At 40.8% G+C, this 25,033-nt stretch overlaps 1 protein-coding gene across 1 annotated transcript; it reads right to left on the bottom strand.

Annotated features, from left to right (window-relative positions):
- Positions 1-425: 425 nt before the first annotated feature.
- LOC121740316 (rootletin) lies at positions 426-24,312 on the bottom strand. The gene is made up of 36 exons (XM_042132982.1): positions 24,151-24,312; positions 23,430-23,650; positions 22,713-22,878; positions 22,293-22,502; positions 21,615-21,761; positions 19,715-19,845; positions 18,776-18,890; positions 18,160-18,265; positions 17,693-17,823; positions 17,216-17,367; positions 16,640-16,785; positions 16,110-16,240; positions 15,565-15,761; positions 14,769-14,934; positions 14,136-14,325; positions 13,537-13,706; positions 12,825-13,017; positions 12,348-12,531; positions 11,902-12,077; positions 11,436-11,621; positions 10,914-11,094; positions 9,659-9,824; positions 9,264-9,377; positions 8,878-9,085; positions 8,464-8,573; positions 8,069-8,245; positions 7,766-7,873; positions 7,189-7,273; positions 6,678-6,772; positions 5,901-6,129; positions 5,026-5,170; positions 3,719-3,930; positions 2,650-2,828; positions 2,196-2,351; positions 1,707-1,841; positions 426-880 (listed from the first exon to the last, which is right to left on the bottom strand). Exons 1-36 carry the CDS (start codon positions 24,310-24,312, stop codon positions 776-778), a joined length of 5,685 nt encoding a protein of 1,894 aa, XP_041988916.1. The 3' UTR covers positions 426-775.
- Between the last annotated feature and the right edge of the window lie 721 nt (positions 24,313-25,033).

A 25,033-nucleotide genomic window follows, 5' to 3' on the forward strand; every position in this document is an offset into this window, starting at 1 on the left:
AAAATAAATCGTTACGAAATTTTAATAAGTACTTAAATCTGTTTAAATTAGTATAATAATAAATAGAATCATAACTAGTAATTTATATTAAGTATAGCAATGATAAATAAGGCAATCTCCATCACAAGATTAAAATTGATAATACTCTCAAATATACACAGAACATTAAATACAATTTGACTAGAATTTTATGAAATAAAAAAAAAGATTAAAAAAAATCCCAAATGAAGGCACTTTTGTAAAGATTTAAACATAGATGCCTAGAAACTTAGAAGTTGAATAAATCTTTGGCTCAATGGCACCTTTAAGATTTTAAAAATGTACGTGGTTTCTAAAAGGCTTCAGCTGGCCCCTAGACGATCAATTTTACTGTGCAATATCAAGTATTGTGCAATATTATTGACAGTCTAGGGTTGATATTGAACGCGCCCGCCTTCAATCTTATTTCCAAATAAACAGTTCAATGATATTGCACATTAGAATTGATCATCTAGGTGCCCACTAACGTCGTCCAATGATGGCTATGACTGACTAACACATGTTAACAGCTGTCTGTAGTACATACAGCCAACATCAAACATGGACAAGTACAAGAATATCTCTATACCTTCGTAATCGTCGATCATTGGATTAGAGATTAATATTCTCAAAAACGAGTGTTTACGAACATGTAGAATGTAGATATGCTGGTAATAACTCTTATTTCTCCAATCTCCGTCATAGTTCAGGTATAGAAGGTAGGTATTGTACACAAATACTGGTTGATAATACTGAATTATTTGGAATCGAAGCTGTCGTTCAGTGGCGGCAGGCTGTGCGCGAGCGTGCTGTCCAGCTTGCGCGCCTCGTGCTCCAACGTGTATGAGTCCAGCGCTGGGTCCTGTGGAAATAGCATTAGATACAGCATACCATTAAATATTTTATTACTAGACGACGCCCACAACTCTGTTGCGCCAAAATTCGTTTATTGCGCGGGAACCGTACATTTTTTCGAGATAAAAACTATGCTATGTTATGTCCCTTTCTCGGGACGATGGGATGGGATTCGAGAAGAAGATTTAAAGTAAACGCTGTGAACTGAAAACAGGGACATAATATTGTGTGTGATGTAGTAAACACATTCAAATACATTAATAAGCTACCAATGCAAATATCTCAAGCAACGTGCATTGAAGATTTTGACCCAGATACGCACGAATCTCGCCAGGCAGATTCGCTCAGACTTACCACGTGGTAAGCTAAACGCTAGTCGCAGCAAGCGTTTATAGATTAAGTACGCAAAAAGTCGAATTACGATTTGTGAATTCCCAGAGTACTCGATCATGTTGAATTCGATAATTTCGACCGCAAAGCCAGATCCAGTCTTCACAACACATTGCATCGCTTTGACACATGGCGCTTGCGTCAAATACGATTTAACTCTTTATTTGATTATACTGCCTTCGCTGTCTAAACTTTCGAATGCAATGAGGATTTGCTATCATTATTCATTTGCCACCAGAGGGACGGTAGTCGGTATGGGTCTTTCGTGTCAGACACACGTATGACAGCTACATCGTGATATGTGGAAGTTATTTCCTGATATATGACACGACAGTTGACACGATAGACCCTACGGCTACATAGCGTCATTTATCCCTCATTGAACTAGGTACCCGACCCTACTCGTAATTTGTGTCAACCGGCAACCCTCAGATCTGTAATACCTGCGACACAGTCCTCAGCGAGTCGCCGAGCGCAGTACGTAAACGCTGCACGTCGCGCGCCGCTCGACCGCTGCGCGCCACGTACGCCTGCCGCCGCCGCACCTCCGCCGATAGGGACGCGCGCGTCGCCGATAACTGACACGCACATACATTCATTACAATTTTTTTATAAATTATAATATTTGAATACACAAAGTATTTTTTTATGTCGCATGACACTTTTAAAGCTGACAGAAATTATTCTGATACAACGATACATAACGCGGTGCGTAGTGCGTGGTGGCGTGCAGAATAAATTGTTAGTACGGACTACGGATATCGATATCTTTTTTAAACCAGTCAGCATTTTATATTAAATATCGAAAACCTTTAGTATCGTACGTACTTCAGTCTTCTGCAGTTCAAGATTCTTTCTTTTTTGGCCAATATTTTAGGGCATACTAATACGATAGTTATGAGCTGGTTGTGCAGAAAATATCGGTACTGTACCTGGTTCTCCAGCCGCGCTATCTGCTGTCTATGGCTGGCCTCGCGCGCTTCCAGCAGCCGCTCCGCCTGCAGCGCCGCCGCGCGGTACTGCTCCGCGTCACGCCCCCCGCCCCCCTCGCTTAGGAACCGCGTACGGAGGAGTGAGATCTCAGACTCCTGGACAAAAAAGTAGATGTTCATATTATATCTATACTTATAATTTATAATAAAAATATTAGTTACAACTAACACAAATGTATGGTAACAAAATGAAATAAAAAAAGAAACAAATTAAAACTAGTCTAATAATTTAGATATTATGTGGGGGGTGAGACAATCTTTAAAAAGATTATTCCTATACATATTATGAATATGCACACACACAAACAAATATATTGCATTGCGTGCCTGTCATAGGACTGTCATATTACATCTCAAGCATCCTAATTCCTAGTGTTGCAAAATTATATTGTACCTTATCCGCTATCTCCTTCTCCAATCGCCTGATCTTCATCTTCAGCTCTCTGTTTTCTATCTCGAGGAGTGCGATGTCGGCGCCGAACGACTTTTCATAAGACTTGTCATACGATTTATCGTAGGACTTGTCTTTACACGGCGTCTCCTTGTACTTGCAATTGTCTATCAGTGAATCTCCTACACAAAACACACAATAGCATAAACATTTATACATGATGCAATTAAACCTTCCTGGCAAAATAATCACTCACATAGGCGTACCGAGGGGGGTGTGGGGGGGGGGGGGGGGGCTGGATCATGTTGACATCCCTACTAAGTATATTATCTAGTACTTTTATCTATAAAAATTAAAAGTGAATTTTTGCTATTTGTTTGCAATACAATATTTTTACAACTAAAAATTATAAATTTTTTATTCTTTATAAACACCTAGCTTATAAAAAATCTGATTTGCCACTGTCGTTCACTGTTGTACCGTTGTAGTGCTTATCGCTTGATGTATTTACCTCGTAGGGCTAACTCTTATGTCAATAGAATGCAGGTCAAACTAAAAAATCACCCGAGTCCCTGTAAGCGCAGTACAGCGCTGTCGGTACTAAGCGCGCGGGCACGTAGCAGCATGTCGTTCTGCGCACACAGTTCGTCACGTTCTTTGTATTTACCACGTAGGGCTGACCCGTATGTCAGAGGCATAAAGGTCAAAATATAAACCTGAGTCTCGATCAGCGCAGTGCAGCGTGCGGTCGGTGCTGTGCGCGCGCGGGCGTACGCGGCGCTCGCGGTCAGCACGCAGCAGCATGTCGTTCTGCGCACGCAGTTCGTCACGTTCTTTGTATTTACCACGTAGGGCTGACCCGTATGTCAGAGGCATAAAGGTCAAAATATAAACCTGAGTCTCGATCAGCGCAGTGCAGCGTGCGGTCGGTGCTGTGCGCGCGCGGGCGTACGCGGCGCTCGCGGTCAGCACGCAGCAGCATGTCGTTCTGCGCACGCAGTTCGTCACGTTCTTTGTATTTACCACGTAGGACTGACCCGTATGTCAGAGGCATAAAGGTCAAAATATAAACCTGAGTCTCGATCAGCGCAGTGCAGCGTGCGGTCGGTGCTGTGCGCGCGCGGGCGTACGCGGCGCTCGCGGTCAGCACGCAGCAGCATGTCGTTCTGCGCACGCAGTTCTTCACGTTCGCGCTGTAACGCACGCAGTTCGCGCTCCAACTCGCCGTCGCTGCCATCTTTGCTGTCCCACGACGCCATACGCAGCTGGCACTCGAGGTCCGCTCTACAATTTACATAATAATTATTATTACATAATAAAAACTTGTGTTATATATAAAATGATCAAAATGTCGTCGTAAAGCTTAGCTGTTTACTTCTACGACTTATTTTCCTAAAGTGTTAACATTAACTGGAGTCACAGCAATGAGTTGTAATATTTATCTCTACTTTGAGATTGACAACTGGCTCTTATGCTGGTACTTCACATGGCTATTTGTATTTGCTATTGGCTATTTGTTGCATTTGGCAAAATTATTGACGTATACACAAACAAGCAAATAAAGGCAATTAATACGGCCTTACACACATGGGCGTCAAATACCAGACTTTAACTTGATTTTGTTTACTTGCCTATTTGACTATTTTGATGTGCGTCAAAAACCGACAAAGGTACTGATCTATGGACGCTACCATACCACATCAATCTGGCCCCGTGCTAAGTACTTGAAGGACTTGTGTTATTGTAGCACTTCACATGGCTAATTGTATTTGCGTATTTGATGTATTCGCCAAACAATCACCATGTGTAGACGGTATGTTTGACAAAGTATTGGCTTTATTTGCCTATTTGACAAAATATATTATGACCAATATTTGCTACCAAATACACGTATCCGTACCTTTTTCGGTTTTTGACGCACATTAAAAGGGTCAAATAGGCAAGTAAACAAAATCAAGTAAAAGTTTGGTATTTGTCGTCCATTGTGGAAGGCCGTATTTGCCTTTATTCGCTTGTTTGTGTATACGTCAATAATTTTGCCAAATGCAACAAATAGCCAATAGCAAATACGAATAGCCATGTGAAGTACGCCACCATTGCAGGTACCAGATAACGGAAATATATTTAATAATTTTATACTATACATATATTTATTATATCATACACATATTTAATACACATCCAGACCCGGGAACATTGAAAACATTTTGTTCCGTCGGCGGGATTCAATCCCACGTCCCCCGGCTTGAGCTGCCACACACTCAACCAACTGAGCCACAGAAGTCGTTATTTGGAGAGCTTAGGAGGTTACGAGGGACATAAGTCGCGTTATTTTTAAATCAGCAATCAGACAGTTATATACATAAGTTATCAAAAAACCTTTGCGCCTCAACATTAGCCAGCTGGTTAGTCAGTCGGTGGACCTGGTCGTCGAGCGAGCAGTTGATCCGCTTCGCTTCGCCTAGCGCCGCCTTCGCGCTCTCCAACTTCTCCGACAACACGCGACGCTCGTTCTCGCAGTTCGCTGGAAATATTGTACAGAGATGAGTAAGGGTCAATTTATACTAGTGCAGAGTCGAAGCGAAGCGAAGCGAATTCCCAAAAACTGAACACAGAAAATTCAACCTTAACTCCAGAGCGTAACGCATACATTACTTCTGGGAGGCCAATCAGCGTTGGTCGGACGTATCGACGCGAATTCGCGCGGTTGCGCGCGCCCTTTTAAATACTCAGAAGTAATAAAGTGCGTTAACGCGTTGGAGTTAAAGTTGAATTTGTTATATTATTCAGTTTTAATAATTCACTTCGATGTGCTTCGACTCTGCGTTACTATTAATTGAGCCTAATTGTAATTTGTTTAGTATCAAAACTGTCCAATAAGACAAACAACAGTAACTACTTTGATAACATAATAAATGTCAGAATTAGGCTCAATTTCAACAACGACTGCTAAAGTCGATGCTCGAATTAGTATCACGTTACCTCTTTCGTTTTTCATATGAATGAACGAGAACACATGACATTTTAACAAGCTGTCCACACAGACGTTGGTGGAATTGGGTTTATTGGGTAGTAGATAGTAGAGTGACTTAACCCTTCACTAATAAAAATAGTTAAGTCACAACTTCTTATATTGTAATTTAGACCATTTAAAAGAGTTATATTGCTATTAGAAGGGTAGACAACGGGTAGGTTTGTGAAAAAAAATCTAACATGGGATTTAAAGCACCACACATTTGTGGATGTATACGTACCAACATTCTTCTGTATCTGCCTCAGCTTATCCGTGGCATTCGCCTCATTATTCCTGGCCTCAGTCAGCTGCCTGGTCACCCTGGACAGTTCAGCTCTCAGCTCCGTCTCCGCCGCCGCCGCTTTCTGCAGCGCACCAGATAGCTGTTCCACGGTGCCCTTGAGTGACGTACACCGGTCTTCTAGGGAGGCTATAGTGCGGGTGTGACCTTCGCAGCGCTCTTGCAGCTTCTGTGAAGGTTTGTTAACGAAATAAGGTAACTTTAATTCTATTATTTAATCCACTTACTGATAAAAATAGTTACACAAAAGATACACCATACAACAGACAAGAACAAAGCATTGGCTGCTTATGCACTAGTAATTATTAAAATTAAAGTTAATATTTTGTAAGGCTGGATTGGTTTGTATTTAAATAGGCATGTCCACACTATGCGCTTTCGTCTTCCATTTTCGTCATCTTATTTCATTCAACTTTTCTTTTGGCGCATTCAATCATTGAATGCGTCAACGAACGCAACGCCAACATTGTCGTTTTTGTTTTTTGGATACGGTCAGAGGCATGCCTCACGTTCACTGTTGACTGCACTATAACGCATGCCCTTGACGAACAGAAAAAGGCACAGTGGACAAAGCTCATTAGTGACACGGTATCCCGAAAACTATTTCAATGGGATACCATATTATTTTTTAAATTCGTATCATTTTCATTGCAACTAACATTGAAATATTAAAGTAAAAAAAATCGGTACATTTTATTTTATTGTTATCTCTCTCACCTGTAGCGCGGCGTCCCTGTCGCGCGCGGCGGCGGCGGCGCGCTGCACGTCACCTTCTAGCTGCGCGCGACGCACGTCCAGGCGGGATGCGCGGGCTAAATATTCGAAAATAGAAAAAAGAATATTTAGTACATTCTTATATAATTTATACGTTCATATTTTCATACTAAAATTAGGAAAGCGAAAATGTGTCTTATTTTCAAAAATATAAACATAAGTGCGTCATGTCTTGAAATTTATAGATTTATGTTGATTTTTCTAATCAAGTAGTCATGTTGAATATGAAATTTTTAGTGTATTTTAAGCCCGGCCGCACATTGTCCGAATTCTGATCAGAAACAGTTGAATTTCGCCGGACCGCCACCCCGCACACTATCCGAAATATCCTTCCGGCGAGTTCGAGCTCACTCGGCTCAGTACAAAATGTAAGAGACAGCGCGGACGTTCAACTGTTTCTGATCAGAAATTTCGGACAATGTGCGGCCGGGCTAAAACTACAAAAATATCTTACCTTCAACAGCAGCGAGCGCCTCACGAAGCTGTCCTACCTCCTGCACCCGCTCCGTCAATTGAGCGCGGAGGTTGCCGGATTTGTTCTGAATTTGAATTATTATTACAAGGATCCATTAGCACTGATATCACATTGGCCTGGATGCGAGAATGATGTTCGGACAGACTACTACTACTATATATAATAATACTACTAGCATAATAAATAATTTTAGTTTAAATTTGATACACACGCAAATTGGTACTAAGGCCGGTATAAATAGTCAGTACTCAAGATGCATCTCGGTCTCAAGACGCGGTTCAGCTCTGTGATTGGTCCAAATTTTGACAGCCAACCAATCACAGAGCCTGAACCGTGTCTTGAGACCGAGATGCATCTTGAGTACTGACTATTTATAGCGGCCTTAGATACACCCAGTTTCTGTGTAGGATCTGTATTTACATTTTGGAGATCTATACATATTTGGAGATCTATAATATAATATTAATTATTTTATATATTTAAATAAGTTGTATCGTGTATAAAAGTTTAACAGTTTAGTTTAATGTAACAGCTTATTTAAAAAAAAATTAATTACCTCATTCTGTGTCTTTTCTTCTGTAATAGAGGTGAGCGTCGCTTCCAGGCTGGTTATTCTGTCCCGCAAGTTACTGATCTCGATCGTTTTTGTTTGCACGGACTCATTCTGAAATTCAAAATTGTACTATCATTGTAATACTGATAAATTCTACAGAGCATCTAGAATATAAAAAAGAGATTGATATTGGATAATAATAAATATCAAAATATAAACAGACGGACATATAACCTCCTCCTTTTTGGAAGTCGGTTAAAAATACAGGGATGAGGATGAGAATATAAACCACAATAATATACGTACAATGGCGGCGAGCTGCACGTCGCGCTGCGCGAGCGCCGCCTGCAGCTTGGCGCGCTCGTCGCTCAGGCCGCGCACGTTGCCGCTCAGCTCCTGCAGCTTGCCCTCGCCCGCTCCCTGCGCCGCGCTCGCCTCCTTCAGCTGCTTCTTTAGCACGCCCACTTGGGCTTTGAAGTCGTCCTATAGCAAAATAAGGTTAAGATAAGTTATATTTAAATAATTTCGACGACTAAATGAAGACAAGTCTAACACACACTTGCGTGACTCAAGACAATAAAGTATTTTATTAACCTTTAATTCTTCGAAAAACGAAATTCTATTGTGAGCAACTTGAAATAATTCAGACTGGCGCAAGCGGGCGTTGGTAGTTGAACCATTCATTTAATGTAAATGCATACCTTTTCTCGTTCTATCTGGCAGACTTCGTGCATCAGGTTTCTAATGCCTTTCTTGATCAATTCTGGATCGACGTCGATGATTTCGTTGCGATCCTCGGAGTGGTCACGCCCTAGTTGTAATGAAAAAATAATGTTTTTATTTATTTACACATGCTTATTTCAAGCTCGAAAGCATGCTTCAACCGAACATGTGCTTTCGAGCACGTGAATCCATACATTGCTCAAAATAAGCATGCTACCTGCGGCGCAGGTGGCGGGGGGCATGGTTTAAGCACGTGTGAACAGGTTTATGGTAGTATCGATCAGTTATTCTCTTATAGTAAGCATGCTTAATAGAAGCAAATGTATCGAGTTCAAACAGGATGCTTGTTTTATTTTAAGCATTAAAATAAGCACGTGTCACTGTACCTTTACCTCTGTGCGGACTGTAACGACGCGCGGGGCTAGAGAGGCGTCGTCGCGCGGCGGGCAGCACGCTGCCGTCGGGCTGCACGCCGCACACGCGCCGCAGCGCCGCCGCCACCGCCGACAGACGTAGCTCCGCGTCGCGTCGCCCCGCCTCCGCTGACGCTAACGCCGCCTCTGTCGCACGTCCGCGACCCTCACTAGCGCCCAGACGGGTCTAAATATTTTTTGGGTTTATAATCGGGTTTTTAATCTATGCAACAAAATGTAGAAATTTACACAAATTTCTGACACGTGGCAAAAAAACGTCGCTATCTTGTAAAGCGTTCCTTGGCAGAATGGCAGGTGTTTTGCATCTGCGCCCCTATTAGTAATATTCAAGTGCCAAAAGATACCTTTAGCTCCTGTATCTGCTGCGTGGCGTCGGCGAGGCAGACTTCCAGATTGTGTTTGAGTTCCTCGAGGCGACGCTCTTTTGACCTGCAGTCCTCTAGTCTCAGCACCAATTCCTACACAAAAATTCTAGGTTTAAAATGTTATTTTCGTTTTATTCTTTTTAGTTTTATTTACATTTTTTGACTTCATTTCTATAATATTACCGATACTATATTACCGATAAAATACGCAAGGATCACACTTATACAAACTGAGAGGTAAATGGGAGCGTTTCTTCACAAGCCCAATCATTCTGGCCAATAGGATTTTACGTCTCGATAGCCTATCAAATCTCGTTTAAACACAATGGCTGTTATAGGTGGAATTTAAGATCACCTCCCACAACTGATCGTACCTGGTCTCGCTGTCGGCAGGCGTCCTCAAGGTCAGCGGCGCGCTGTCGCACGGCGGCGAGGTCGGCGCGCGCGCACGCTAGCATGCCCTCTAGCTCGGCGCCGTGACGCCGCGCCGTGCCCGCCTCGCCCGCCACGCGCTCGCGCTCCTCGCTCTCGTTCTGTAGTCTGTGTAGTAATTATATTTATACGTCCATGCTTTGCCTATTTACCTTAGAAATTATATTTCTGTGAATGATGTAGTCAAAAGTGAAAACAATAAAAATCAAAACTACCCATTTCTGCAATCATAGCAAGCTGTGTTGACATAACACATTTATTTTTACACTTAACGAGATTTTTTCTTCTTGACGAGAATTACAGATAACATAATATAAACCTATTGAGTATAACTAGTATTAAGATAGATACTTGTAAAAATGTGTACGTCACTCAAAGGCAAAATAAGATGGCTTAGTATAACATATTGTTACATCATATTGTAACTTATTTTCGCAAAGTACTTATTTAGTAGTAGTAGTAATTAACAACATTATATCTTTAAGTAATTACAGTTGTAAAAAGGCAGTGCAGAAATGGCTGTTTAACCTAAATTATAGGCTCTGAGAGCATTATTTCATACACATTGTAACTAACTAAACCTTTTGCTGTAACCTTGTTTTTTGTTTTGTAAATTATTATAATGTAAAGTATCTGTGTAAATTAAAATAGTATTCCAGAGTGGAAGACGCTGGGAGCTGTGTCACAGTTTAAACTAGTACAGCTCCCAACGCTAACTACTGAATTTGTACTGTAATTAACTTAAACAGTGCCTTAATTATAAGCTTTTGAATGTTACTTAATATGATTTGAAAGAAATAAATTATTATTATTATTATTATTTTTATGAAATAAGGGGGCAAACGAGTAAACGGGTCACCTGATGGAAAGCAACTTCCGTCGCCCATGGACACTCGCAGCGTCAGAAGAGCTGCAGGTGCGTTGCCGGCCTCTTAAGAGGGAATAGGGTAATAGGGGAGGGTAGGGATGGGAAGGGAATAGGGGAGGGTAGGGAAGGGAATAGGGTAGGGGATTGGGCCTCCGGTAAACTCACTCACTCGGCGAAATACAGCGTAAGCGCTGTTTCACGCCGGTTTTCTGTGAGAACGTGGTATTTCTCCGGTCGAGCCGGCCCATTCGTGCCGAAGCATGGTTCTCCCACGTATTATTTTAGCAAATAAATGATTTCTATTATATTTAACTATTCCACATACTCACCGAGACTGCAGCTCCTTGATATCGTGGTTGGCCTGCTGCAGCGCCGCGCGTTCCCGCTGCAGCTGCGCCTCGGCCGCTCGCAGCGCACGCGTCGCATGCTCCCCGCCCCCCTCCGCCACCTTCAGCGCCGCTGCCAATCGCGACAGCTCGCCCTCAAGCGTGCTGCGAGATTCCTCTAGACCTGGGAAATGAGAGTATGAAATATATAAGAGATAAATAACAGCAACAGCTTCGTGCACTTTTACTTGATATGTATAAACTTATCTTTTCATAAAAACTTATTATATGATAAATATAAACTTTATAGCATTCACATAGCGCTAACCTCTTTTATGAGTTAAAAACTTAACAATTGCCGAGCAGATATAAATTCGTAATCTAACCTGTGCGAGTGGAAGAGATAAGGATCGACTTACTTATCTTTTCCACTCGCACACCAACATTGTAAACTTGTTACAAACAGCATGCCAAACAGAATTGCTATCTCACCCTACACCTGCACCAGCCGTCTCTGTCACTCACCAACGATCTTGTGATACGCGTCGTCGCGGGCGCGAGCAGCCTCACGACGCTCGGTCTCGGCGCGCTTGACGTGTTCTCGCAACTCGCGACACGCGCTGTTGTACTTGTCCCGCTCTGCGGTCGCGCTGCTAAGCATACGACGCGTATCCGCTAGATCCTTGCGGAGACCCTCCGCCTCATTTTCCACTATAAAACAGAAATTATCTTGACGACTTTTCAGAGGTTTATTTCAGAAATTATTAAACGAAATTTTGGCGCGTGGGCACTAACGCTGTCATCTTGTGTGTTACCTTTCAACATTCACGCCTTCCTTAATAATACAAAGCATTAACGTTTTGCATCGAAATGTGCTCGAATTAGGAATTATCATAGATCATATTATTTTCGATGATTCTCATCTACGCCTCCATGACAAGTCATCCAAACCCCACGTCATCTGTAGTCTCTCTAACATCGGTCAACTTACCCTCTTTGAGTTTTCTCAACGTGTCCTGTAACTGCGCATGCGCGGCGTCGTACTTGTCTTCTGCTAGTGCGAGCTGCGCGCGCGCCTCCTGACCCTCACGATGTAGCGCCTCCTTCTCCAGGTGAAGTTCTTTGATGCGAGTCTCCAGCCGCGCACACTCATCCTCCGCCGCCACTCTAGGGTTAGAATAAACTTACATTTCCAAGAATTTTAAAAACATTATAGTATGGTACCTATTACAAATTTGAAACGCAAAATACAAGGTATTTTGTTTTCATTCGGTAGCAAAACACATAGAAACTCCGTACATTTACTTATTCTACTTCTATTTATGAAAACGTGATAGTAATATATTTCAGAGCAAAGCAAGCATTGAGAAAAGTAGCGAACTTTGCGATCGAACGAAGTACTATAACTACTTAAAACACAGGTTAAAGTTCTCTTACTTAGCCTCGTCCAATCTAGTTTTTGCCGTAGCAAGTTCGTCTTTCAACGCAGCGATGGCGGCGCGGTCGGCGTCCGCACGGGCGGCGGCGTCGCGACGCGTACGTTCCAGCTTGCCACGCTCGCCGGCTGCTATACGTCGCTCTTCTTCCAACCTCTCGCAGAGAGCTTGCTGCTCTTGGTGGGCTAAAAAAGGTTCATATTTATAGTTACAAAAGAAGTGACAGACAAACATTAATATATTATATACGAAAATATTTAAGTTTAAGTAGCAGTTGCGGCCGCGCACATCTTAAGATAACTCAGCAAAAATTGTCATTTTAATTTTTTATTAAGATCAGCGTCCAGCGATCAGAAATACACGTACATATCACATACGTATTCGGTACTATTGGGACGAGTTTCGCCGGGCGGTCTTAAAATTGTGCACTTCAAATACTTGTCATTCTCATTTACTATGTTGGTTTCTATTTATTTACCCATAAGCAGCGCTTGCTGTTTGTCGTTCTCAGCCCGCAGCAGCGCCTCGTCGTGCTGCAGCATGAGCTGGTCACGTGCCGCCGTCAATCTCCTCTCTCGCTCGCGCGCGCCGCTCTCCACAGCTTCCTTCTCGCTCGTCAGCGCCGCTATCGTCTGGTTTAGTTTCTGCTCGAGCGCCTGACGCAGTTGTTCCTGGTGTGTAAACATTCGTAGTTAGTTCGGCAGGGTGATAATACATCTTGTGACAGCAATGTAACAGGCGATTAAGGGTTGATTCAGACCGCAACGCGACGCGTAGATACATTTCTAAATTAGTATGGATTTGATAGATTCGCAAGACGTCTGACGTAATTGAAATGTCAGCTACCTACCTAACCTAACCTAACCTAACAGCAGATTTTAAACAATTTTCTTCTACTGCATTGTTATCGTAAGATACAAGTTTCCGGTGCAGAATTGCGACAATGATTCTCTCGTTTGAGTCTCAAATGTCTTACTAACTTATTGATTATTATTATACTTAATTAATGTGACTACAGTGCAGTGATGAATGTGCTATCAATGAAATCGAGTTCCAAATTGTTGATGGTTATGTCACGTCAAGCTGACATATCACTTTGAATTGACATAAGTCCGCTATCTGCCTATGAATTAATTAGTTTATGGTACAAAGTCCAAACCGAATTTTCGGACATCCGTATGACGTCATACCTTCTCCTCTTTGAGCTTGGTGATGTTGTCGGCGGTGGTGCGGTTGAGGTTAACGATGAGCTGCTTGTACTCCGCCTCCTTCTTGCCGGACTGCTGCGTCATGCTCGCCTTGGTCTCGCGCAGCTTCTTCTCGCTGCTCTGCAGCTCCTTGCTCAGACGTGTTATTTGACCTGGACAAAACATAATAATCACAGTTGAAATTATGTGGTTATATACTATCAGAGAAGTTGATTTATGGGCAGAAGGGGGCTTACGTATTTTGGTCACGCTATGTCAAACTCAGCCGACAGATAACGACTAACATTGAATTGACACAATCCGACCAAATGACGTAGGTCTGTCAACTGCCTATGAATTAATTTCCTTGATGGTACATAATATTATGTTACTTGGACCGTAAGATTCCTTCTCTCTCACTTAAGCGTCCTATCTCACTCTCGCCTTTGAAGTTCTCCTGCAGCACTAGCGCCTCCTGCAGGTCTTGCTCCAGGCGAGCGCGGCGGGTGTCGGTGTCTTCCAGCAGGCTGGAGGTGTCGAACAGTACCTCTTTCAGCAATATCTTCCTTCTTTCTCATTCCACCACTCTATCTCACTCTCACCTTTGAAGTTCTCCTGCAGCACGAGTGCCTCCTGCAGGTCTTGTTCCAGGCGGGCGCGGCGGGCGTCGGTGTCTTCCAACAGGCTGGTGGTGTCAAACAGCGCCGCCTCCAGCGCCTCCTTCTCCGCCCGCAACGCGGCTAGACCCTCGCTTAGATGCTGCTTGTCGCGCTCTAGATTGTCTATACACATCTGTAAAATATAAAGGATAGTTTACAAATTTTCAAGTCTCTTTTTTCATGAAGAAATGTTTTGTTCATCCCTGGGCGCGGCGGGTGGGTTAGAATAGGTTAGGCTCCCCAACCACGAGGACTACCCAATAAAACTACATGGTGCTGCACTCCCCGCTTAAGAAAACTAAGCGGGAACGATAAACACTACAACAGCTCTGCCAACACATATACAGGATCTAATGCGTCATAACTCATAAGACAACAAGTAAGGTTGTGCCATAAGTAAGGATTTAAAAGGTCAAAAGGTAAAGATTTGAAAGCCCAGCACGCATTTATTATTTCAAATGCTGCCGATATTCATGTCCAATATTTACCAACTAAGCTACAGATCAGACCACTACGCTACTACTAATATCCTTAGTTATAACTGCTCTAATCTCTCTTTCTCTCTCTCTCTCTCACCTGTCTCTCTTCCCCATGTTTGACGTGGTCATCTATGGTCCTGTTCAGACGGGCCACGGTCTCGCCCGCCTGTTCCAGTCGCTGCGACAGTCGCACGTTCTCCTCGTGGAGTGCGTCTCGCTTACGAGCTAATGCTGATAGCTGCGAGCTGAGTTCACCGCGCTCCCTGTCGCGTAAATGGACTGTGAGAAGGATGTAGACCTCTGTTTTCCATAAATATAGAATAACAATGTTTACAAAGTATACTGATTAATGGGAACGACGCATATAAAATATATCTTATTAGTTTTCGTCTACATTGTTTCAATGTAAAAAGAACATAAAATAAGGCGTATAGCATTTGTAGTAATGTAATGATTTTACCTCACAATATTGATTTTTGACAAAAATGGGCATTCGAAAAAACGTGCATCGGAACGTTTTTTTTAAACGCAAAGGGACATCGCACCTTATATATATATATATATATTTTAGTGATCTTTTCCTACATGAAATTAATTTAATTTAAGCAATAGTCATAAAAATACTACATCTACCCATTCTGCATCTTTTCAAGTCTTAATGATACATCATAAAATTATAGCCTGTCAAGAAAGTGAAGAAATTAAAAAGTGGCAACATCGTAGTGTCATCCCTTTCGAATCAATCTAAGAAAAGAAGGGATGGCACTACGATGTTGCCACTTTTTAATTTCTTCACTTTTTTTTTCAACAGACCAAAGGTACTTGTATTTTTTCAGCAGTTTTTTTAACCCTAAATTAATATTGATTCCCAAATATCCCAAGGGTAAACTTACCTAACAACCTGTCGCAACTCCATCTCAACTTTCTCCCTCTCTCCCTCTAAGCTCTTGATCTTCTCGTACAGCGCGGCCTTGTCCGCTTCCAACTCTATGCGGTTCTGTTCCGCCGCTAGCAACTCTTTGCGAAGAGAGTTGAGGTCGCTCTGCTGTTCCGATGACTGACCCGATAGTGAGGATTTCTCGTCTTCCAACTGTTTATAAGAGATTGCACATGATTTCCACAAATAATCTCGATTCTTAAATTCGGTTGCCGGATAGACATAAATTGTGAACACGGTTAACATAGAAAATAATTTCGTTTTAATAAAACGATTAATTGAGGTCAGTTGGTCAGGTTAGGTTAGACAAGTAGCATATTAAATTAAAAATGTAATTTCTGCAAATCGTCGCACTTTATTCGCAATATACAATATTATGCGACATTAACACTCAGCTAAGCAGGGAAGTAAGCAGGCGTGGACAGCGCGAATATTATAAATATGTCACTCCCCCTACACACGTCATGCCGCTGCCCATAATAGTGAAAAGAAGTAAGTTACATGTTTGATGTCCTCCTGCAGTTTCTTCTTATCACTCTCCAAGTTGCGGACGGCGGCCTGCAGCTTGTCCGCCAGGTCCTGCAGGTCGCCGCGCTCCAGCAGCGTCCGCTCCAGGTCTATCTCCAGCTCGTCTATACATTAATTACCCATATGTATTATGTATACGTATACCTTGAGCTAGACGCATTACGCAACGTAAAACTGAAGGTCTGCTTTGTCTACCATATTGGAAAAAAAGGTAAACATAAGTCTAATTACAAATTCAAAAGTCGTTGTAGATTCTTGAAGCATATTTTGGAGATTCGGCTATCCTTTATGGTTTAGATGTCGAAACTAGAATTTAGCTCGAAGAGCAAGAACAGCCTTCTTGATTTTTTTTAAAGAATAAAACGGCATAAGCGGGGCAAACGAGCAAGCGGGTCATCCGATGGAAATCAATAGACCGTGGCTCATAGATACTTAGACATTAGAAGAGCTGCATGTGCGTTGTTCTTAAGTTGTAAAGCCAGTCTACTTTAGGATGTACTCACTCCTAGTCTTCTCAGTAGACGCGAGCAAAGCATCTAGCTCGTCTCGTTGCTGCTGCAGCAGATCTCGTGCTAGCTCCGTGCGATGCAGGTCTTCCCGCGCTGATACTAGCTCCGCACGCATGCGCGCTGAACGCTCCTCTTCAGACCTAAACAATTGAAGATTATCACGCACACGGCATACTATTTACGGCAGTTAACAAGGTGTTACAAAACTAAGTGATAATACTTGAGGGCAGCGGTAGGCAACAGGCGGACCGCGGTCCGTTTGCGGACCGCGAAAGGTCGAATGTCGAACCGCGAAATATTGTAATGTATTTTATAACAAGTATCAATTAATAAAATTAGATAAGGTATACGTGTATATCTTTATTAATTAAAATAATAATAAGTGTGTTTTTTTCTGGACCTCGTTAAAATTTTCTAACACTATCCGGACCCCACCTAAAGTCACTTGCCGACCCCGGCTTTAGGGTGTGTATGTGTCCCTTATATACTACACTGTGAAAGTAGCAGCGCTGATAGAGATCTCACTTGGCGGTTATTATTAATATGCGTGACAAAATCCTGCAAGTGTACCTCAACACAGACTCTCTATCGGAGGCCTCTCTGTGCAGGCGGTCGACCTCAGACATGAGGTTCCGTTTTTCACTCTCTAGTGACTCGATAGTTTTGTCCAGACGGTTGTTGATTTTCTGCAGCTTCTCGTAATCTGACGTTAGGGATTCCACCTGAGAATAAAGAAAAATAGTAGAAAGAAAAGATAGAAGTGTTAAACTTATTTAATTTGAAAATGTTAAAATCTATTACGGATTTTAATTGCAAAGACACTGACTCAAGGAACAACCATAGAAGTTGTCTTTTTAGCCAATATTCAAAGCTTCCTAAGTGAATGTATTTTACATAATATACATATTAGATACTTTTTAATCCTACTTTCCTACTTAGAAACAATAATATCAGCATGCTAATGTTAATATAGTTTGACATTTGAGTTTACATTTCTCTCATAAAGCATCTTTTACTGGTGGCGACTTAAAGGTGCCTTAAACGTACCATAGCGTTGATCTCGACTCTGTTTCGTTCTAGATTGTTCTTGTCGACTCTTAGCGACTCTATTGTCTTCTGCATGGACTCCTTCTCTTGCGTCAACTGGTTCAAGTCAGCTGTAGATTGGTCTAGTTTGCCTGGGAAAGAAGAACAAGGAACAATATTGGGTAGTCTAAAATCAACAAGGGACCATCCATAAAGTACGTCCGTCGATGTTTATGATTTTAGAACCCTTCCTTGTCACGCCATGTCTCACTTCATCGACCCCCTACCCCCCTTTACGTGTGAGTTGTGAGATACTTTATGGATGACCCCCAATTATTTGGAACCAAAAATAAATGTGATGGGTGTATACTCTATATGTATATGGTTATTATTTCGTTTAATTATTACTAAAATACAGCTATTTATATTCTTTATCATTAAGTAGGGATACATAATTGTCAAAAAGGGTTTAAAATATAAAGTAATACCTTGTAGATCTTGTATTTTCCCCTCCAATGTCGCGATGGTGTTATCAGCGATTTCTGAATGCTTTCTAGTCGTCATAAGTTGTTCTTTCGTATTTTGTAGTTTCACCTAAAGCATAAACCCAATTTAACACTAATTTAGCAGTTAGATCAGCAACGTATGAGACATGCATGATATTAAGGAATAAGTCACGACAAAAGTTACTATACTGTACTCGGCGAAACATAGTGGTAGCGGTCATTGACTCCCTGTCAAATCTTGTCATTTTCTATATAAACCGCGATTGACAATGAAGTGTCAGATTTTGTCAATCGCGGCTTTGTATAGAAAATGACAAGTTTTTGACAGGGAATCAATGACCGCTACCGCCATGTTTCGCCGAGTACAGTGTAGGTACTATATAGAGATACTTTACGGACATAATATTTGGTAACAAAAATAGTATTATAAACTTTATATACGAGTATTGTATTACATATTCCTCCTGTTTTTCAGTTTAATGAGAGAAAGTAATGTAATATAGACAAATATATAAGCTACTTCCGAATAGTTTAACGAGGGATGCAATAGTAACATGCTTTTAGGAGATTTACTATAAGCCTCAGTATTGGTTATTACCTGTAGCTCGTGTATCTGTATCTGGTACTTGTGTAGCGCGGCCTGCACCGCCGATATCGTGCTCTCCGCGAACGCTGTCGCGTTGGCTGATGATGGCATGCCGCGTTTCGGTGATCTGAGTGGAAAAAGATTATTTATGGTCCGTTTAACGAGTATCTTCTTCCTTGAAATGGCCTTGAGACGAAATAAGCTGATAAAAGTCAGATGCGCCTGCCTGCTGTTTCGCACGTTTTGGTCTTCATCGCTCAATATAATATAAAGGAAAAATAGAACTTGAAACTAAGCCTTACATAAACAGACAGAATGAAATAAATAATAATACACGAGAAGTTGTGAGCGTTTGCCGCCAAACCGGTGCCTTAAGAGGAGTCCACACCACCGTTTTTCCATACAAACGTTGTCCCCTGTTTCCTCCCTGGATAATGCTGGTAGAGTTATGATTTTTTCCTGAATATCTATGGCCACTGTTAGCATGTCCCTATGTTTTCTTGTTTTTCATAATTTTATTATTAAAAAAGATAAGAATGTCCAAAAACCCAAAAAAATGGCCAGATTTTCCTCTGTGTTCAAACACCCAGAAAACAAAACTGGCTAAAATATACAAAAAAAGTAAAACATAGGAACACAGGTCAAGCCTTGCTTTAATTCTTAATTAAAAAAGTACTTAAATCGGTTAAGTTTTGGAGAAGGAATCAGCGGACAACGAATTGGAGATTTTCTGTTCTTTTATTAGAACTTTTGTCGTGTTGTCTCTATCGCGCTCTGCGGTGGGAGACTTGAGATTGGTGAGACAGCAATACATTTTCAAATACCTATTTTCGATTTCTCTCGCCCCTGGTGTATCCTCTTAATGTGTAAACTCAACGCTATAATATGCAGTAAAGAGACAGCCTTATTCACGCAATCGAAAACATAATAAGTGTGAATGAGACAGCCTACCTGTCAGAGGAGAGGGCGACGGGCGCGTCGCTGCCGGCGTCGTGTATGAGTGCGCGCGCCACCTCCTCCAGCGCGCCGCGCATGATGTTCGCCTCCGAGCTGCCGGCTTCCGCGCACTCACACCTCTCCTCCTAGTAACATAGACACAACATTTAGGGTCTGTTTCACCACTTCCTGATAAGTTCCGGATCGGTTATCCACAAATATTTTCACAGATTCTCCATACTTTATCTGTCAAATTAAGTGGTGGACAGCCTATCCGGCACATATCAGGAAGTGGTGAAACAGGCCCTTAGAGAAACTAGTAACAAAACCCATGGGCTTATTCGAAACATTTTTTTATACCACGAAAAAAAGTAAAACCAAAAATTTGCCGACCGATCGATTGTTCCACAAAGCAGGTAGCGGGTATTATTTAGTGTCCTGTGTCCCATATTGATGCGTAGTAGTAACCATAGCTGGGAATTAACTCGTTAATCCGTTAATCGTTAATTAACGAAGTTAACATTTTGATTAACGGATTAACTTTTAAGTTAAATTTAGAAAATGTTAACGGACACGTTAACTTCCGTTAATTTGTAGAAGTCCGTTAATCGTTAATCCAATGCCTACTATTTACCGCACAGCACCACAGCGTGGCGCGAAAAACAGTTTCAAACGCACAGTCTGTCAAGAAAGAGTAGACGCAGTACAAAATTTTCTAAACGTAATCAGGCTCAAAAGTTGTTTTTCTCTTTGTTTTTCCACAAATAACGCTTATACACTTTAAATATACCTTGCACTTTTTTCTCAATTTAATAATGCAATTTTTTTTTTCCACGGGTAAAGACATTTTAACACCAAAACGAGCCTCGCTTTACAGACGAGAACTTCAACTTCATAAAGGGGAATATGCACCTCATGCCCGAGTATTAAATAACACATTAGAATTATATGAATATTTTGTTTGTTTCTAACCTGTTAACTCCCAGAACCTAAACCAACAGGTTTTTGAATAAGTTCACTAAGGCAACGATATAAAAATGCAATTTTACATAAATTAATGGATTAACGTTAACGATTAGCGTTAACTCTTTCGAAATGTAACGCTTTAACTTTTAACGAAGTTTACTTTTTTTGTAGCGGATTAACGATTAACGAAGAACTATTTGATTAACGGTGCCCAGCTATGGTAGTAACTAGTAAGTAGTGGCTGATTCGATCGTTAACGTCGTCGTCACAATATTCGTACACTCATGGACTAATTATTATAATCGGCCAAGTGCGAGTTGGAGGGTCGCCCATGAAGGGTACCGCAGCAGCAATAAGGTTGATTTTTATGAAATTAAAAGATTTTTGATTTATTCTTATATTTAATGATTTAATGAAAAGGTTTACCATTTATGACGTATAAAAAAAACTACATGCTAGATATTGTTCAGACCACTGTACATCATATTTTTTTAGACTTATCATGACTACCCTATTTTAGAAGTTAGAGGGGGGGGGGGGGGGGGTGACACACACATTTTACCACTTTGGAAGAGTCTCTCTCGAAAACTATTCAGGTTAGAAAAAAAATATTTTAAGAGCTATCCATAGACACCCCATACACATAGGTTAGGTGTAAAAAATTTTTGTTTTAGTTGTACCTATGTATGTAATTTTTCCATTTTTGTATCAAAATCTTAATGCGGTTCACAGACAACATATAATTACCAAATTTCAATAGTATAGCTCTTATAGTTTTGGAGAAAAGTGCCTGTGACATACGGACGGACAGACAGACAGACATGACGAATCTATAAGGGTTCCGTTTTTTGCCATTTGGCACAGCCGAACATAGAACCTCCTCCTTTTTGGAAGTCGGCTAAAAAATATATACCCTACAACCAACTTTATTTAAGGTAACAAAATTTACCAGTTCTTGTAATTCTCCCAACAATCTCTGTATTCTTGCATCTCTCTCCCGTAGCTCAGTGACTGCGGTATCTCGTTGTGACGTCACATTGTGCAGTTCCACCCGCAGCCCTTCCAATGCAGTGTTGCCAGATGATTGAGATTCCACCTTAAATGTTGCCAATCAAAAATTAGGCTATCTATAGCACTGAACACTTAGCAAAGCTAGACTGCTTTTATGTTGCTGATTTAATGCTAAATATAGAATAAATACGAGTATGTTCATAGAATTCAACTGAAATGACAAATAAATTTTACCAAGGCCTGGGCACGGAGAACTTAAAAAAAATTTACGATAGAAAAGATTGATTGATTGCTTTCGCTTACATAACATTATTCACTACTCTGTGTGACTAGCTGGAAATAACGAGAGAGATCCTGGTGTCCTGAAATACAGGCTACGCCTAGTTTAGACACCAATCTCCCACATAAACTGTGCTAACTAATTGGTATAGTGTGTAAAACATCTTGTTATTGTACCTGCGGTGAGGTGACGAATTTTTATTTTATTTATTTATTTATTATTTTCATGCTTAAGTGAATGAAAGGAGCAATAGCCAATTAAAGTTCAACTTGCTATGTTCTTCACACCCTACTGACTTTATTTAATCATAGATTACCTTAAGATAATCAAACTTACCTTCGTTCCCTGAGCCGCATAAGCATTTATGGCATATCCACTCAGTGTCCCAACAAGCTCTCTGGTGGCCGAGTCAATGTCGCTCTTGGTCTTGTAGAGATCCCTCTCAGTGCTGGACTGCAGTTCATTGAAGAACCTCTTGACGGATACCACCTCACGCCACAAACTCAACAGCCTGGTGTGTTCATTGGAGTAGTAATCATTGAATGCCTGAAACAGTTGAATACAATATTATTAGGAATAACGATTAATATTGAAACCAGGTAAATTGAAATCGAAACTTGAAAAGATAAATTAATAATGTCTCAAGACTGTAATTATGAAACACATCAGGTTTTCCAAAAATTCTAAAAACAATTTTTCTTCTATTTTCTTAAATTCTGTTTTCCTAAAAAAGTTATTAGGAAAACATAATATCACCTGTTCTTCATCTTTCCATTCATCTTCTTTGATGGTCATCTCATCGCGCAGAGCCTCCCAGTCATTGGTGAGCTTCTGCAGGTCGTTGGTGAGGGCCTCGTTGAGCTGGTGAGACTCCTCCAGCTGGTCACGGAGCAGATTGTTCTGAGCCACCAGCTTCTCACATCTTTAAAATATTAATAATACCCATATAAAAAAAATTGTTTCATAGTTTTCATTTTTCTTCCATTAGAAAATATTTTGAATTCCTATGTAGGCTTTCAATGGCCCTTTGGCTCATGATGGTGTAATACAAGCAAATAATAATGGGCTAATTTTTCTGTGATTGCCCATGGTTGATTATATACCTGTGCAAAAACTATTCCAGATGAGATTTGGTAGTAACTATGGTTATCCATTACGGTCAATTGCTTTTCATTTAATGGAGCACAGTTATAAGGTTTGAAAGATAGGCACCATAGTAATTGTAGTCCGAACATTATATATTTGCTTGGTTATAGATGATTGTATTTTTGACTATAAGAAATTAAGAAAATAGAAATGAAAAATACATATTATATTATGTTACTTTAGTAATTAGTTAAGAAATTACAATCCAAAATATTACTATTTTTATAAGTAACCGCCTGTACAAGGTGCTGAGTTTGTATCATTTATATTTTATACTGTACTTAGATGCTAATAAAGTCTTGAATCTTGAATTTTATTTTATGCTACCTTAGTTTCTCCTCATCAAGCCTTCGTAGAGCAGTCTCCAGGTCGTTGATCCTGTCATCTCGCCTGTCGGTGGAAGGGGTGGGCAGAGCGGCCGGCGCCGGGAGCGCTATAGCCTTGCTAGCCTGACCAGACTGACTAGGTCTGTAGCTGGGCTCGCTGCGAGGCGTCGTTTCCAGCATCTGGTTCTCTAGTTCGGCGCATCGTTGTTTATATTGCAACACCTATTTGAATTTAAATAAAATAAATTTAATGAGATGTGGAATGGTTTCAACTTTAAAACACGATTTCATATTTGAATGACCGGTTTAGTATGCATGAAGCGCGAAGCGGTTTACTTTAAGTAAACATTAGAAATTAGAGTCGATTTTATTTTAGATAACAAAATTTTTCTTTAAAAAGAAACAAAATTATTAATATTTTATTTGTTTACAATTCACTCATTACTTCTTCTTCTACTTTTTTACTTTTGACAGTTGACGTTTAAGTGACATTCTCCACTAATCCCAGTATACCACCTGATATAATCTGACATGTCAATAGCCAATAAAATCTCGTCAGCTATTGTATGACCGATGGCCACTAAGCTGGTGAAATATTGGAGCACACCCATGATTGACATTTTGATTTTTTTAAAACAGAATAAAGCAGCTGCAAAGTGCAAAGTGAAAAAAAGAAAAATAAATAACAAAACCATTTCATAATATATTTAACCATAAATTACCTTTGCTTGGAGCCTCGACACCAACGCAGCCTGACCCTGTTGAGCTCTACGGTACGCTTCAAGCCGTCGTTTATGATCAGCATTTTCGCCAGCAAGCCGAGCACGAAGTTCCTCGTTTTGGCGTTGCAAATCACTACTTGTGCTTCCCAGAGGTGAGTTCATCTCCGGAGGACTATCCAGAGACTTCTATAATAAAGAGACGATTAAGATGCGAAAGTACAAACTGATGGTCGGGCCTAAATTATTATTCTCATTAAGAATCTACTTACATAATAATATTATCTACTTATTCATTAAAATATTATGTAAACTTAGGTTTACAGTTTAGGCACTAAAACATAATAATAATATTATCTTCTCGTACATACATACGTCATGTATTATAACAACTATGTTACTGAACGAAGTAAAAAGTTATGCCTATACCAGGGCCAGGGGTTCCCAAGCTGTGCGCCGTGGAAAGGCAAAAGGAGCGCCGTGAGTCAACCCTCCATCCCTATCTAAAACCACAAATATTATAAAATAGAATTATAATATTATTTATGCGAGCAGAGAGATGATTAATTAATATTTGTTTATTATGATTTACCTGCTTAACCTAACTATAATCATTATAGATGTTTAATTATGTCTGTTTTACTAATAGCTAGGTAGAGTAGGGCGCCGTGACAAAATATCGTGATTCGTGACGTGTAACTGCGCCGCAGGCTGAAAAAGGTTGGGAGCCCCTGGCCTACACTAATGTAGGCATAAGGTTTTACTTTGTTCAGGAAAAAAATAAAATGTCTAAAGCACATCGAATGTATTTAAACTCTTTACCACAAGTACCCGTACCTATCCAGTGTACACAAGTACAAAATATAGATCCATGCTTACCTCTTTC

Source organism: Aricia agestis, chromosome 3, assembly GCF_905147365.1.
Source record: "Aricia agestis chromosome 3, ilAriAges1.1, whole genome shotgun sequence".
Classification (NCBI taxonomy): Eukaryota; Metazoa; Arthropoda; class Insecta; order Lepidoptera; family Lycaenidae; genus Aricia; species Aricia agestis.

Excerpts from the sequence above, each read along its gene's own strand:
- LOC121740316 (XM_042132982.1), bottom strand. The coding sequence starts at position 24,312 with ATGAACTCACCTCTGGGAAGCACAAGTAGTGATTTGCAACGCCAAAAC. Across the intron at positions 13,018-13,536 it reads CCAAGCTCAAAGAGGAGAAG|GAACAACTGCGTCAGGCGCT; the intron begins GTATGACGTCAT and ends TTTACACACCAG. Across the intron at positions 11,622-11,901 it reads GTTGAGAAAACTCAAAGAGG|TGGAAAATGAGGCGGAGGGT; the intron begins GTAAGTTGACCG and ends TCTGTTTTATAG.